This window comes from Austrofundulus limnaeus, unplaced genomic scaffold, assembly GCF_001266775.1.
Source record: "Austrofundulus limnaeus strain Quisiro unplaced genomic scaffold, Austrofundulus_limnaeus-1.0 Scaffold45, whole genome shotgun sequence".
In the NCBI taxonomy this organism is placed as follows: Eukaryota; Metazoa; Chordata; class Actinopteri; order Cyprinodontiformes; family Rivulidae; genus Austrofundulus; species Austrofundulus limnaeus.
The window spans coordinates 2,614,294-2,626,463 of NW_013952447.1; the positions used below are offsets into that span (position 1 = coordinate 2,614,294).

Consider the following 12,170-nt stretch of genomic DNA (forward strand, 5'->3'; position numbering starts at 1 on the left):
ACACACACACACACACACACACACACACACACACACACACACACACACACACACACACACACACACACACACACAAAGCTGAAAAAGGCAGACTAGTGCATCCTAAATTTTTTAAAACATTTTTATGACATTATAGTCATTTTCGCCTTTAGAAGAATGTTTTTTTGAGGGTATCACCTCCCAATAAATGTCTTTTTGAAAAAAATCTAGCCACTCATTTTTACTCAAAACTTTTCCTTTTAATACTTACTTGTTCTTTTACTCAAGTATCACTTTGAGGTACTTTATACAACACTGGTGGCTACTTTAAACAGGGTAGTGACTTGCTTCAGCTCCCAGTAGCAAGAAAATGTGGGGAAGGTTGGTATGTAATATAAACCGTCTATAACTGACTAATAATTGACTAGACAGTGACTAAAACTTCAAGAAATGTGAGTTTTGTTGTGGTCTCACTGAATTTGGGTGTTTAAGACTAAGTGACAAAAAATCTGCAATTTCAAAAATTATGGCTTAAATGGTGCAGTTTTGTTGCCCATCTTTGCCCCCACGGTGCCCACCTTGACATCCCTCCCCCCATTTTTATCATGTATTCTACTAGAGTACACTTTTGAAATGAAGAGTAACACTGCAAAAACTGTCCATCTAACCAAGTCTTACAATCTTATTTAAAGCTAAAAAATATTTTTGATTTTGTTTTGAGACCGATTTACTAAACCAGAGCAGAATGTGTAAGATATTAATCTTGTTAGCCTGGAAATTTGACTCAAATTAAGTGAAATAATTTGCCACTGGAGTAAGTTAATTGCACATGAAATAAGGAAACTTTGAGTCAAATTAAGTGATTTCAAGACTTTTTGCAGTGCAGGTCTGAAACTTGTTTAGAACACTAAGGCTTTTTAGAACAGACGTGTCTAAAACCTTTATTTTTGAAAACATTTTGAGACATTTATGAGACTTCCTCATAAATATCATTCACCAGCTAGTCGCAGCCCAGTGACATTAATTATAAGGAATACAARTACATACCAAACAAATACCCTCCAAGGCCTGTGGAGTAACTTTCAAACACTGGGTCACCATGCGGTCCAGGTCTCTGTTAAAGTCCATGCTCACATTCAGCATAGCCAAACATGGAGTCCTGTCGATGGGATTTACGTTTCTCTGGTAGTCTTGAAACTTCTTGTGGCGCATGACGACACCACAGTCCTCTAGTGTTGTGCTGGGGAGCACAGACATGATCCTCAGCAGAGTGTTGATGTTCCCAAAGTACTGCATGAGTGGCAGACGAAGAGTATGGAAGATGGAGCTTGGAATGGTCACAGATGCCACTTTGGTCTTCCATGTTACTCTCCAACAACAAAGCTCCGTGAAGAAGTTGTCAGCATCGGGGAGATCGCTACTGTAGAGAGGCGGCTTTGACTTCAAACTCTCAAACATGTAACTCACTGTGACTGAACATGGAACCAGGGAGAGGAAGTTGAGAGCTTCTTTGTGGTCGTCTGAAAAATGGTCCTTCACAGTATTGAGAAGGTTGTCTACAAGGGGCACACTCAAATTATCTTTGTAAATTGCGACTGACTTCATCATACCGTCCTTTAGGACAGAGTTGTCATGCCCATCCACCTGTACTGTGAGACTCTGGGCTATTGCCCAGGCTTCATCAAACCAGTTCTGGTGAAACAACTTCATGTTGGTTTTCACTCTGTTTAGAGTGGCCATAATCCCATCAATCTGGCACAGCTGAGACGCAGCAGTGAACTGATCCTTCTGAAGACCTGCACTTAGCTCTTTGGTGAAAGAGGATGCATTCTTCAACACCACCATTGCAATGATGAAATCAAACTCTGTCACCTTGCAAAGAAGGACTCCTGCTTGCTCAGACACAGAGGCCTTCCATCTCTGTGGGTGATTCTTGATCTTCTCAAGACATTCAACTAGGGGCTCAAGCATCTGCACAAACACCTCATAAGAATCATGCTCCTGCTGCCAAATAGTGCAGAACTTCCCCTGTAACTCTTGGACCTTTTCATAACTCTCCCTAAGACCAAAGGCAATCACATGGTCAAGCTGTTTTTCCAAAGCAGCACAGCTGCCAAAAAACATCATGACTTCTTCAAATGTGTCCAGGGCTCTCTTCACTGCAGCCACAGGAATTGATTTTGACCACCATGTGTTGAAAGAATAAGACGAACAGTGTGTGCTTATAGCAAGAGGATGCTTCTCCTGGACTTTACAGGCAAAGGCTTTAAGCTTGTATGAAACATCTCCAGAGCCAAGGTAAGCCTGACCTCTGCAGTTACTTAAATCAAGATGCCACTCCACCGTTATTTTCTCCATAAGACTTCTTATCAAGACATCACATTCAAGATCTGCCTCAATAAACCCCAACAACTCAAATCTCATGACATCAAAACTGTCCACAAACCTGATGAAGAGTGGAAGGTAGTCCCTCTGCCCAAGTTTCACAACACGGTCAATAACCAGAGAAAAAAATGAACTCCCCACCTCCATGAGGATCCCCTCCCTCACTGCTTTCTCACACACAGTGAGAACCTCGTTCATTTCAGACTTGGTCACATACTCAACATCTCCATCTTGAGCCGGACAGGCATCACTATCCGACTTGCCCTGACTGCAAGAAGCCACCACCGCAGCCTGCAGAGCAGATTTGAGAGCTTCTCTATCTGTCTCTGCACATTTCAACTCCACAAGCCTATCAGCATCCATCTCTAGATTTATGAGCTGTAGTTCTTCTTCAGTATCCTTTTCTGCATGGTTTACATGGGCCGCCACTGAAAAATAAAAATAAGACCGTCTTTAGTGAGATTGTCAGCGTGACATTTTACAAAATCACAGTAAATTACAATAAAAATAACATTTGGAATTCAAATGATCTCAAAACGTATTTCATTCAGAAATTTAATATGATGCCTGACTGGAACACAGAAAGTTGTGCAAGTAAAGAAAATAACAAAGAATTGCCATTTAAATGTCACTTCAATCCATTTCTTAAAGGCTTTAAAATAGAAATATGAACTCTGACATAATTTTAGGATGAACAATGACAAATGGCTGATTAAATAAATTCAGTCAGTTTGTTCATCAATAAATAATGCTGCAATATTAGTTCAATCTTAATAGTAACTATTTGTTATATCCCAATTTATGGTACATTTAGACTACAGCTAAGTGCAAATAAATAAAATGTGCACCAATTTCTGTCAGTCCCAAAAAATAAAGCCACCATGAACCACAAAGATTTTCCTCACCTATCAATTTGCTCATGTAGTAAAGGGTAACTTTAGACATACACCAAAGCTGCTTTTACACAATCAACACTAAAGCACAAACTACTCCAAGATATTAAATACAAACTATACAAATAATTACACCGATATGCTTGTTTTATTAATATTAATTCTCAATAACTTGTTAATAATTCTTGTTGAGGGAGGTCAGTTCTTTTTGCATCTCAGGGTTTCTGACATTTTAGCCTGTTCAAGTAGCTGATGGGGCATCATGCACATGCTCTGTCAGTGACTGCTTTTTTATTTTATTGACATTACTTACTGTTGGACGAACATATTGTCTAAAATTAAGTCAGTCAACTAAAATTCTTAAGCAAGCAAGAGCAGTTTATTAGAGCAACGATGCCCTTCTAAAACATTCAGCACAAAAAGTATTTTCTCCTTCTAAATAATGTTATTTACCCAATTATTACCTCTTGTTTTGTGTGTTTTTGATTCTTTTAATTAAATTTCTAAATGTTTTTTGGGGTGCATCATACTCAGTTTTTTAAACATACAATCAAGCCATTTAATTTTTATATGCACATGCAGTTTTAATTAACTGCATGTCAAGTTTTTACCATTATATGCAAAATGGAGGCGGAAGATGTCGAACTTTTTCATGACTATCTGAATGTGACAAATCAGATTTTTTTTTTTCTAAATTCAACCCAGTTTTTTTCAGGATGTGGTACTGAATCAGGTGAGCCTGATTAAAACCTTGTCCTTCACTTTGCTTCATACGAGAGTCTCGACTCTCACCTATAGAGAAGTGATTCTTGCTGGAGGCAAGTTGAAGTTTAAAATGATTGGATCGGTTGGCTGCGACGTATACGCCAGCTCCACTGTGAAGGAGGCTAAGCTAAGAAGCTAATCGGAAATCACGTGCTTTAAACAACGCTACTGAGAGGAGAGAAGTACCGAGCCGAACGAGAGGGTTGTAAACGAGAGCTGCTGCTTTGTCAGATTAATTTAATTTAATTCGGAAGACTAATCAACACAGACTGGCTTCACTCACTTCCTCCACTGCCGTATGCTAAAATAACTAGCAGACACTGTGCAGAACATCGACGTCTTTCAAAACTCCGCCTTCTGTTCTCTGATTGGTCCGAACGAAATTCTCCTGAAGAAATTGTCTTTGGGAGAAATGCCAGAAGGAGCAGTGAAGGGAAACTAGAAATGAGCAAAACTGCGTAGGAAGGCAAGAGCCAGGCTAGAACTGGATACATGTCTGTTTTTCAAAGCAACCTCAGTTTGATCGCATTTTGTCTAAGGTGGGGATAAACAAATCAATCCATTAACCTCGAGCCATGCTGTTTAAATCTTGTAGCTCCACGTTTTCAGCTACAGAGATGAAGTACATTTGTCTTTTTTTCTTTTAATTTTCCATGTCCTGAAGGACTGATTATTCCACAGAAAAATATGACAGTAACACCGAGCGGTCGCACACATTCAACGATGGAGAAAACGGGAGAGTTTTTCATAAATGTCAGTCAATATAAGCAGCGGAATCGTCATCAGCCACCAGTTATTGAGGAGCTGCTCCAACAGTAACATTAGCTTGCTAATGCGTTTAGCAGTGCTGCGAGGAAAAGTGTCCCCGGTGAAACAGTTCACTGGTGGGTGCAACACAATGTTCAGAGTGTGTTCAGGCGATTTAAACCAGAATGTCAGTTTTCAGAACTTTCATATCATAAAAATAAAAAACGGTTTTCAATACAAAAACATTATACTGCCCAGCTCCAATTTGTACCATTTTTAAAAAAATATTATTTACCATGTTTCCTCCCATTTAACCAGAGTTGTAATGTAACTAAAGTGCAAATACTTTGTTACTGTACTTAAGTAGAAATTGTGGTTGTTCTGTACTTAATTATTTTTCAGCCTACTTTTTACTTTTACTCATTACATTTTTACACAATTATCTGTACTTTCTACTCCTTACACTTTTTAAAAAGGTAAGAAGTAGAAAGTAGTTACTCCTATATCATTTCGGCTTATTGTTTAAAAACTATTATCCTGATAAAATGTGCCTCCTGGATAGAGTGAATTTAATTGTGGTTGGATGAGAAGTACAAATGTATATCATTCTGATACTGTATTTAATTTGTATACAATTAATCAAAGCTGCACACCTTTATAAAATTTTTTTTGAATAGGTGACCTCTCAATAAATGTCTTTTGGAAAATCTAGCCACTCATTTTTACTCAATACTTTACTTTTGATACTTAAGTACAAAATAAATCAGATACTTTAAGACTTTTACTCAAGTAATATTCTTAGAGGAGAGTTTAACTTTTACCAAAGTAATTTTATGATAAGATTGTACTTCTACTCAAATATCACTTTCAGGTACTTTATACAAGACTGCATTTAACTCATGAAAATAGCTACATACGTATCTCACCTTGTAAAGGCTTTTCTGTTGCGTCACCGTCCTGTAAAACAGACAGCTACGTGTTAGTTCACAAAGCTGTAACATGAAACTTTTATTAACTTAAAGTCTACGTACCATCTGCAGCATCTGCAGGACATCAGGATGTTTCTGAACATACGTCTCCACCATTTTTTCAACACTGAAGTGCACGTCCTGGTTCACGTAAACAAACGCCATGCTACACTGTCGTTGGTCGTCCGGTGTTGCTTTCAGGTAGGACTGACATCGCTCCAGAACCATGTGGTACTGGCCGTACACATCAGCCTCTGCATTTACACACGGAACAGTACCCAACACCCTCAGCAAGCTTTGCACATTTGGGTAAAACCCAATGTCTGGTATCTTGAGCGTCGCAAACACTGTAGTTGGCAGGATTCTGCGTTTGCTTGCATGCCTCCACTTCACCTCCCAACAACCAAGCTCCTCGTAGAACGTGTCCGGGCGYGCAAGGTTGTTCAAGTTGGCGTCTGCTACTTTATCTCTGCGGATGCTGAAATTGTGGTCTGCCATGTATGACGGAACTAACGAGAGCCACCTGAGGATTCTCACCATTTCTGTGCTGAACACTCGCTTCACCTCTGCAACAAGATACTGCAAGATGGGCCGGCTCAGGGTCTCTCTGTAAAGGTCCTCCAGTGGCGTGTCAGTTGGCTCTGCCTGGGTTAGGTCTGGCTTAGTGACCTCCACTCCCAGCTTTTTTGCACGGCCAACTGCATCAGAAAACCATTTTCGGTGAAAAATCGACAGCTCTTGTTGGTATTTGCTGACCAGCTTTAAGGCATTGGAGATTGTGTACTGTAAGGTACTGCTGATGCTTATGATTCCCCTGAGACTGGAGTTAAGTATGCTCACACAACAGAGGGTGTTTTTTAGAACAACAAGTGTTATGATGAAATTGAAATTCTTTAAAACTGGCTTGAGCCTGGCCAACCGTTCAGCTGTGTCTTCGTTCACTTTGGAAATGATCTCATTGATGCATGTGAGAAATGGCTCAAGGATTTCTAGCATGGTCTGGAAGGCATCGGTGCCATATTCCCAGTTTCCACTGATAGCCGTTCTGATTCTGTCGACTTCTCCTTTTAAATGCCCGTATGTCATCTGGATCTTTCCTTCCAATCGTCTGTTCAGCTCTGGGGTTCTCCTGAGTAATGAGGCCACCTCCTCTACAGTGTCTGCAACCTTCTGGATTGAGGGGACAGGCATGCAGCGAATGATCCATATATTAAATGCATATGGATCACTGGGCGACAAAACTACTTGCGGAAACTCCTGCAGGATCCTGCATGTGAGATCTCTCATTTTCTGACACATGCTACCTGTAATGAGATAAGTGAGTCCCCTGCAGTGCTCCATCCTCAGCCCCCACTTACTTCGCAGCTCAGAGAGGAGCATGTAAAACATATTCTCTCCATCTAAGTCGCATGGTAAGAAGCCAATGAGATGCTTCTGGGGGAAACCAGCAATAGTAACCGATCTGATAAAAACTGGAATCTGCTCCTTTCCTTCTATGCTCGTCACATCCTGCAGCAGAATGGAGAAGAACCGGGCCAGTGTCAGGCTGTTCTGAATCTCCTCCCTCATGAGATGTTCACTGAACTGCAGGATTTCTTTTTTGTCTATTTTCTCCAGGCAGGTTCGACTGAGAGCCTGCTGGCCGTTTGCACCTCCGATTGGCTGCTCAGCGCTGATGTTGGCGCCGTTGATGCTGAATCCCGTCAATGCCAGGATCTCCTTGAAATAAGCTTTCAGAGTCTCTTTTGCTTTGGAGACAGCGACATCCTCGTGGGTTTGGTTATCGGTTTGCAGTTCAGTCGCTTCACTGTTCTCCCCAGCTGGTTCTTTAGCCTCTTCTTTCACTTCTGCTGGTGCATTTTCTGATGTGAAAGATAACATTATGATGGAGAGATAAAAATTGTTTAGTCAACATAAAACAGTTATCCAATACATTTTAGCATGAACTAAATATCTACATAGAGTTAGGTGACAGGCTATTTTTTTTACTTGGCCAACATCAGTCTACCAATATTTGCTCAGGTGTCTTTAACATTTTCTTTTTTTATGAACTTGCCTGCTCTCTGTACAACTGTAGAAATAGGATGTTTGTTGTCAAAAAGGAAATATCAAAGACTGTGATACTTTTGTTTAAAAACAAGAAGTTACTAAATAAGTTTGACATGCAGTGGGGAGATCAAGTATTTGATACACAGTTGATTTTTCAGGTTTTGCCACTTGCAAAACTTGTAGATGACTGTAATTTTTATCATAGGTACTCTTCAACTGTGAGTGATGGAATCTAAAACAAAAATCCAGAAAAATACAATGTATGATTTTTAAATAATTAAATTCCATTTTATTGTGTGAAATAAGTATTTGATACACCAKAAAAATGAAACTTAATATTTGGTACAGAAACCTTTGTTTGCAGTTACAGAGATCAGACGTTTCCTGCAGTTCTTGACCAGGTTTGCACACACTGCAGAAGGGATTTTGGCCCACTCCTCCATACAGATCTCCTCCAGAGCCTTCAGGTTTCGGGGCTGTCGCTGGTTTCGGGGCTGTCGCTGGGCCACACGGACTTTAAGCTCCCTCCAAAGATTTTCTATTGGATTCAGGTCTGGAGACTGGCTAGGCCACTCCAGGACCTTAAGATGTTTCCTACGGAGCCACTCTTTAGTTGCCCTGGCTGTGTGTTTTGGGTCGTTATCCTGCTGGAAGACCCAGCCACGACCCATCTTCAGAGCTCTTACTGAGGGAAGGAGGTTGTTGGCCAAAATCTCACATGGCCCCATCCATCCTTCCCACAATATGGTGCAGTCGTCSTGTCCCCTTTGCAGAAAAGCATCCCCAAAGAATGATGTTTCCACCGCCATGCTTCACGGTTGGGATGGTGTTCTTGGGGTTGTACTCATCATTCTTCTTCCTCCAAACATGACGAGTGGAGTTTAAACCAAAAAGTTTTATTTTTGTCTCATCAGACCACATGACCTTCTCCCATTCCTCCTCTGGATCATTCAGATGGTCATTTGCAAACATCAGACGGGCTTTGACATGCGTTGGCTTGAGGAAGGGCACCTTGCGTGCTCTGCAGGATTTTAATCCTTGACAGCGTAGAGTGTTACTGATTGTTTTCTTTGAGACTGTGGTCCCAGCTCTATTCAGGTCATTGACCAGGTCCTGCCGTGTAGTTCTGGGCTCATTCCTCACCTTCCTCAAGATCAATGATGCTCCACGAGGTGAGATCTTGCATGGCGCCCCAGACCGAGGGAGATTTTCTGTTATTTTGTATTTCTTCCATTTTCTAATAATTGCACCAACTGTTGTTGCCTTCTCACCAAGCTGCTTGCCTATTTTCCTGTAGCCCATCCCAGCCTTGTGCAGGTCTACAATTTTATCCCTGATGTCCTTACACAGCTCTCTGGTCTTGGGCATTGTGGAGATGCTGGAGTCTGATTGATTGAGTGTGTGGACAGGTGTCTTTTATACAGGTAACCAGTTCAAACAGGTGCAGTTAATACAGGTAATGAGTGGAGAACAGGAGGGCTTCTTAAAGAAGAACTAACATGTCTGTGAGAGCCAAAATTCTTACCGGTTGATAGATGATCAAATACTTATTTCACACAATAAAATGGAAATTAATTATTTAAAAATCATACATTGTATTTTTCTGGATTTTTGTTTTAGATTCCATCACTCACAGTTGAAGAGTACCTATGATAAAAATTACAGTCATCTACAAGCTTTGCAAGTGGAAAAACCTGAAAAATCAACAGTTTATCAAATACAGTACTTGTTCTCCCCACTGTAAATACACCAGATCACTGATATCAGAAGATACAGGCAGCTCTGTTTTGTTGTTATGAGAATGAACATGTGATTAACTTCTAAACTGATGATCTTAATGTCACAGCACACAAAACTCATTTTCCTGGCAAGAGCACACAAGTAGGAGGCAGAGGATGAAAGCTGTCACCACAGACAATTACTGCCAGTTCAGCTAGAAATCGTATCAGCTTMATTAACCCTAATGCAGTAGAGCAATGATTCCCAAACAGGGGTATGTGTACCACTTGGGGTATGCAAGCATATTACAGGGGGTACGTGGAAAAATTTCCTAGGTGTGTAAAAAAATTATAAAAATAGGACTGAGATTTGTAGGGCCCTGTGATTTCTGCAATATCGAAATTGCAGTCGGAATCATGGAATTAACACAAAATGGAATCCAGTATAAAACGTTCTCACTGAATTTGCTCATTTGGGTGAGTTTCTGACATATTTTGGACAATACAATGTATTTTGGATGCTGCTGTTTTCTGCACCTGCCATTACCTGGTTTATTTATTTAATTACTTATTCACTTTAAAGGCAACATTTTTATTTGTATGTTTAATTTGAGTTGAAAAAAATAAAATGCCTGAGAATTAAACTTTTGAGGGGGTTAAATAAATAATTTTCATTTATTGATCAGTTGTATTTAATTATAGTTTTGGAGAATCGTCATTACGTTTGACTGAAGAGGTACTAGTGGTATGACAACATAGCTCAGGGGGTACAGAAGCCTAAAAAGGTTGGGAACCACTGCAGTAGAAAATAAGAATATAAGGGAATAAGCATCAATCAAGAAAATGGGGATTTAAACCCATCAAACATCTTCATAAGCTGTGCCTGAAATCTGGGGTATGTGCTCCACAGGGCAMAGGCAGCTTCCACTGATAATAATATAATTAAAACAAGTTCAAGTTATTGGGTGGTCTGTATTARCTGACAGCTGATTGTCAAACGGCTGCTGTTCATCACAGTGCTGCTCTACAGAGCAGACAATTCATATTCATATTGTATAAATCATGTCTGCAACAGCAAGGAAGAGGATTTACAGCTCTTTGGGTGAAATATTATAAATTGGATTAAATATTTGTAGATATAGGATAATGTGGAGTTACACAAACAATTATTAGTTATGTTCTAAAAAAATTAATCTGTACAAACTGCAAAGTTGACGGGGTTCACAGTACACAAGTAATGTGCTCAGTAGAGGGGAGAGGTGTCACACGGTGCAGTCATCCCTCACTACGAACAGCTGTACATAGTGACGTATGACATACTAGTTCACACTACTCAGGCCTAACAGTGGAAGAAAATCCTGAGCCCAAACTTAATTCTACCCCCCACATCTCACATTCCCAACTTCTGTCTACATTTACATTGATAATACCAACATACAGTGGTGGGCACCAGCCTGCAAAAGCGCAAATCCGCTAATTGCGGACCTAAATATTTCGTTTGCGCTTTAGCGGTCTTACTAATTTTTATAATTCATAAGCGGATTTGCGCTTTCTTAAATTAAAATCATCAATATTAAAACAATAAAAGGCTTGAACTACTTCAGTTGGTGTGCAATCAATCTAAAATACAGTATATGAAAGTTTAATGTTTATCAGTACATTACAGAAAAAAATAAACTTTATCACAATATGCTAATTTTTTGAGAAAGACCTGTATATCATTTTCTTTAAGTTTCACTCCAACTTCTGCTGGATCTAAATCAAGTTTTGCAAGTCTCATCTACACCTTTTTTCTGATTAGCTAGTGTGTTAGAAGCACCTCTATAGAAATGTTTGTTAAATCTCCAGAAAACACAATTTACTGATCTGTTTTTTGGAATAACAAAGCTGAACTAAAGTGCACGTTGATATTTCTTTAAAGTAGAGCTTATGAACTCTGGAAATTTTTGGTAGCATATTTATTCGTCCATACACCCAACCCTACATCCATGTTGATTTTTCAGACAAATAAAACAAGTTACAATACCTTTTGTTTTCTTCGCAGCGGCTGCTTCTTCTTCCGACTGGAAAGAGAGATTTAAATTGTTAGTATTTTATGATTTCATAAAAAATACCAGGATGGGACATTTTTATAATGCAAAAAAATCTTACGGGATCTCTTGCTCGTTTCCTGTTAGCAGCTGGCTGTTTATTCACAGGCAGTGTCACATTAAATATTGTAGGAACAGCATCTTCTTTTAACACACAACTGGATGTACTCTGGAAAAAAGTAGATCACATTCAAAGGTTTAGCTCTATTCTTAAGAAAGTGTTTATGAAAGAAAATCTTACCAAATTTTTAAAATGGCAAATAAAACTGATACAGGAACAGTTTAATAAATATCAGTACGTTAACTTTTTTAGCTTCTGCTTCTACAGAGATTGTTGTAGCACAGAACAAAAAGTTGTAGCATCTGTTACAACCTCTAAAACAGGGGTGGCAATCCTGGTCCTCGACGGCCGCAGCTCTATATGTTTTACGTTTTTCCTGGCTCCAACTCACCTGATTCAGTCACTGATTTACCTTCTAAGTTCTGCAGTATGGACGACCAAAACTGACATAATTATAAATAAAAGCAGAAATATATAAATAAATAAAATAAATAAATAAATAAATAAATAAATAA

General features: G+C 39.4%; 1 protein-coding gene across 1 annotated transcript in view; it reads right to left on the reverse strand.

The window, feature by feature from the left end:
- Positions 1–12,170, reverse strand: part of si:dkey-250d21.1 (uncharacterized) — a 25,123-nt gene that overhangs the window by 8,290 nt on the left and 4,663 nt on the right. The window contains exons 3-7 of the mRNA XM_014007926.1: positions 11,656–11,763; positions 11,531–11,567; positions 5,801–7,599; positions 5,696–5,726; positions 1,027–2,792 (exon numbers count right to left, since the gene is read on the reverse strand). Of these exons, the coding sequence (XP_013863380.1) occupies positions 1,027–2,792; positions 5,696–5,726; positions 5,801–7,599; positions 11,531–11,567; positions 11,656–11,763 (3,741 nt within the window). The remainder of the gene's footprint in view (positions 1–1,026; positions 2,793–5,695; positions 5,727–5,800; positions 7,600–11,530; positions 11,568–11,655; positions 11,764–12,170) is intronic.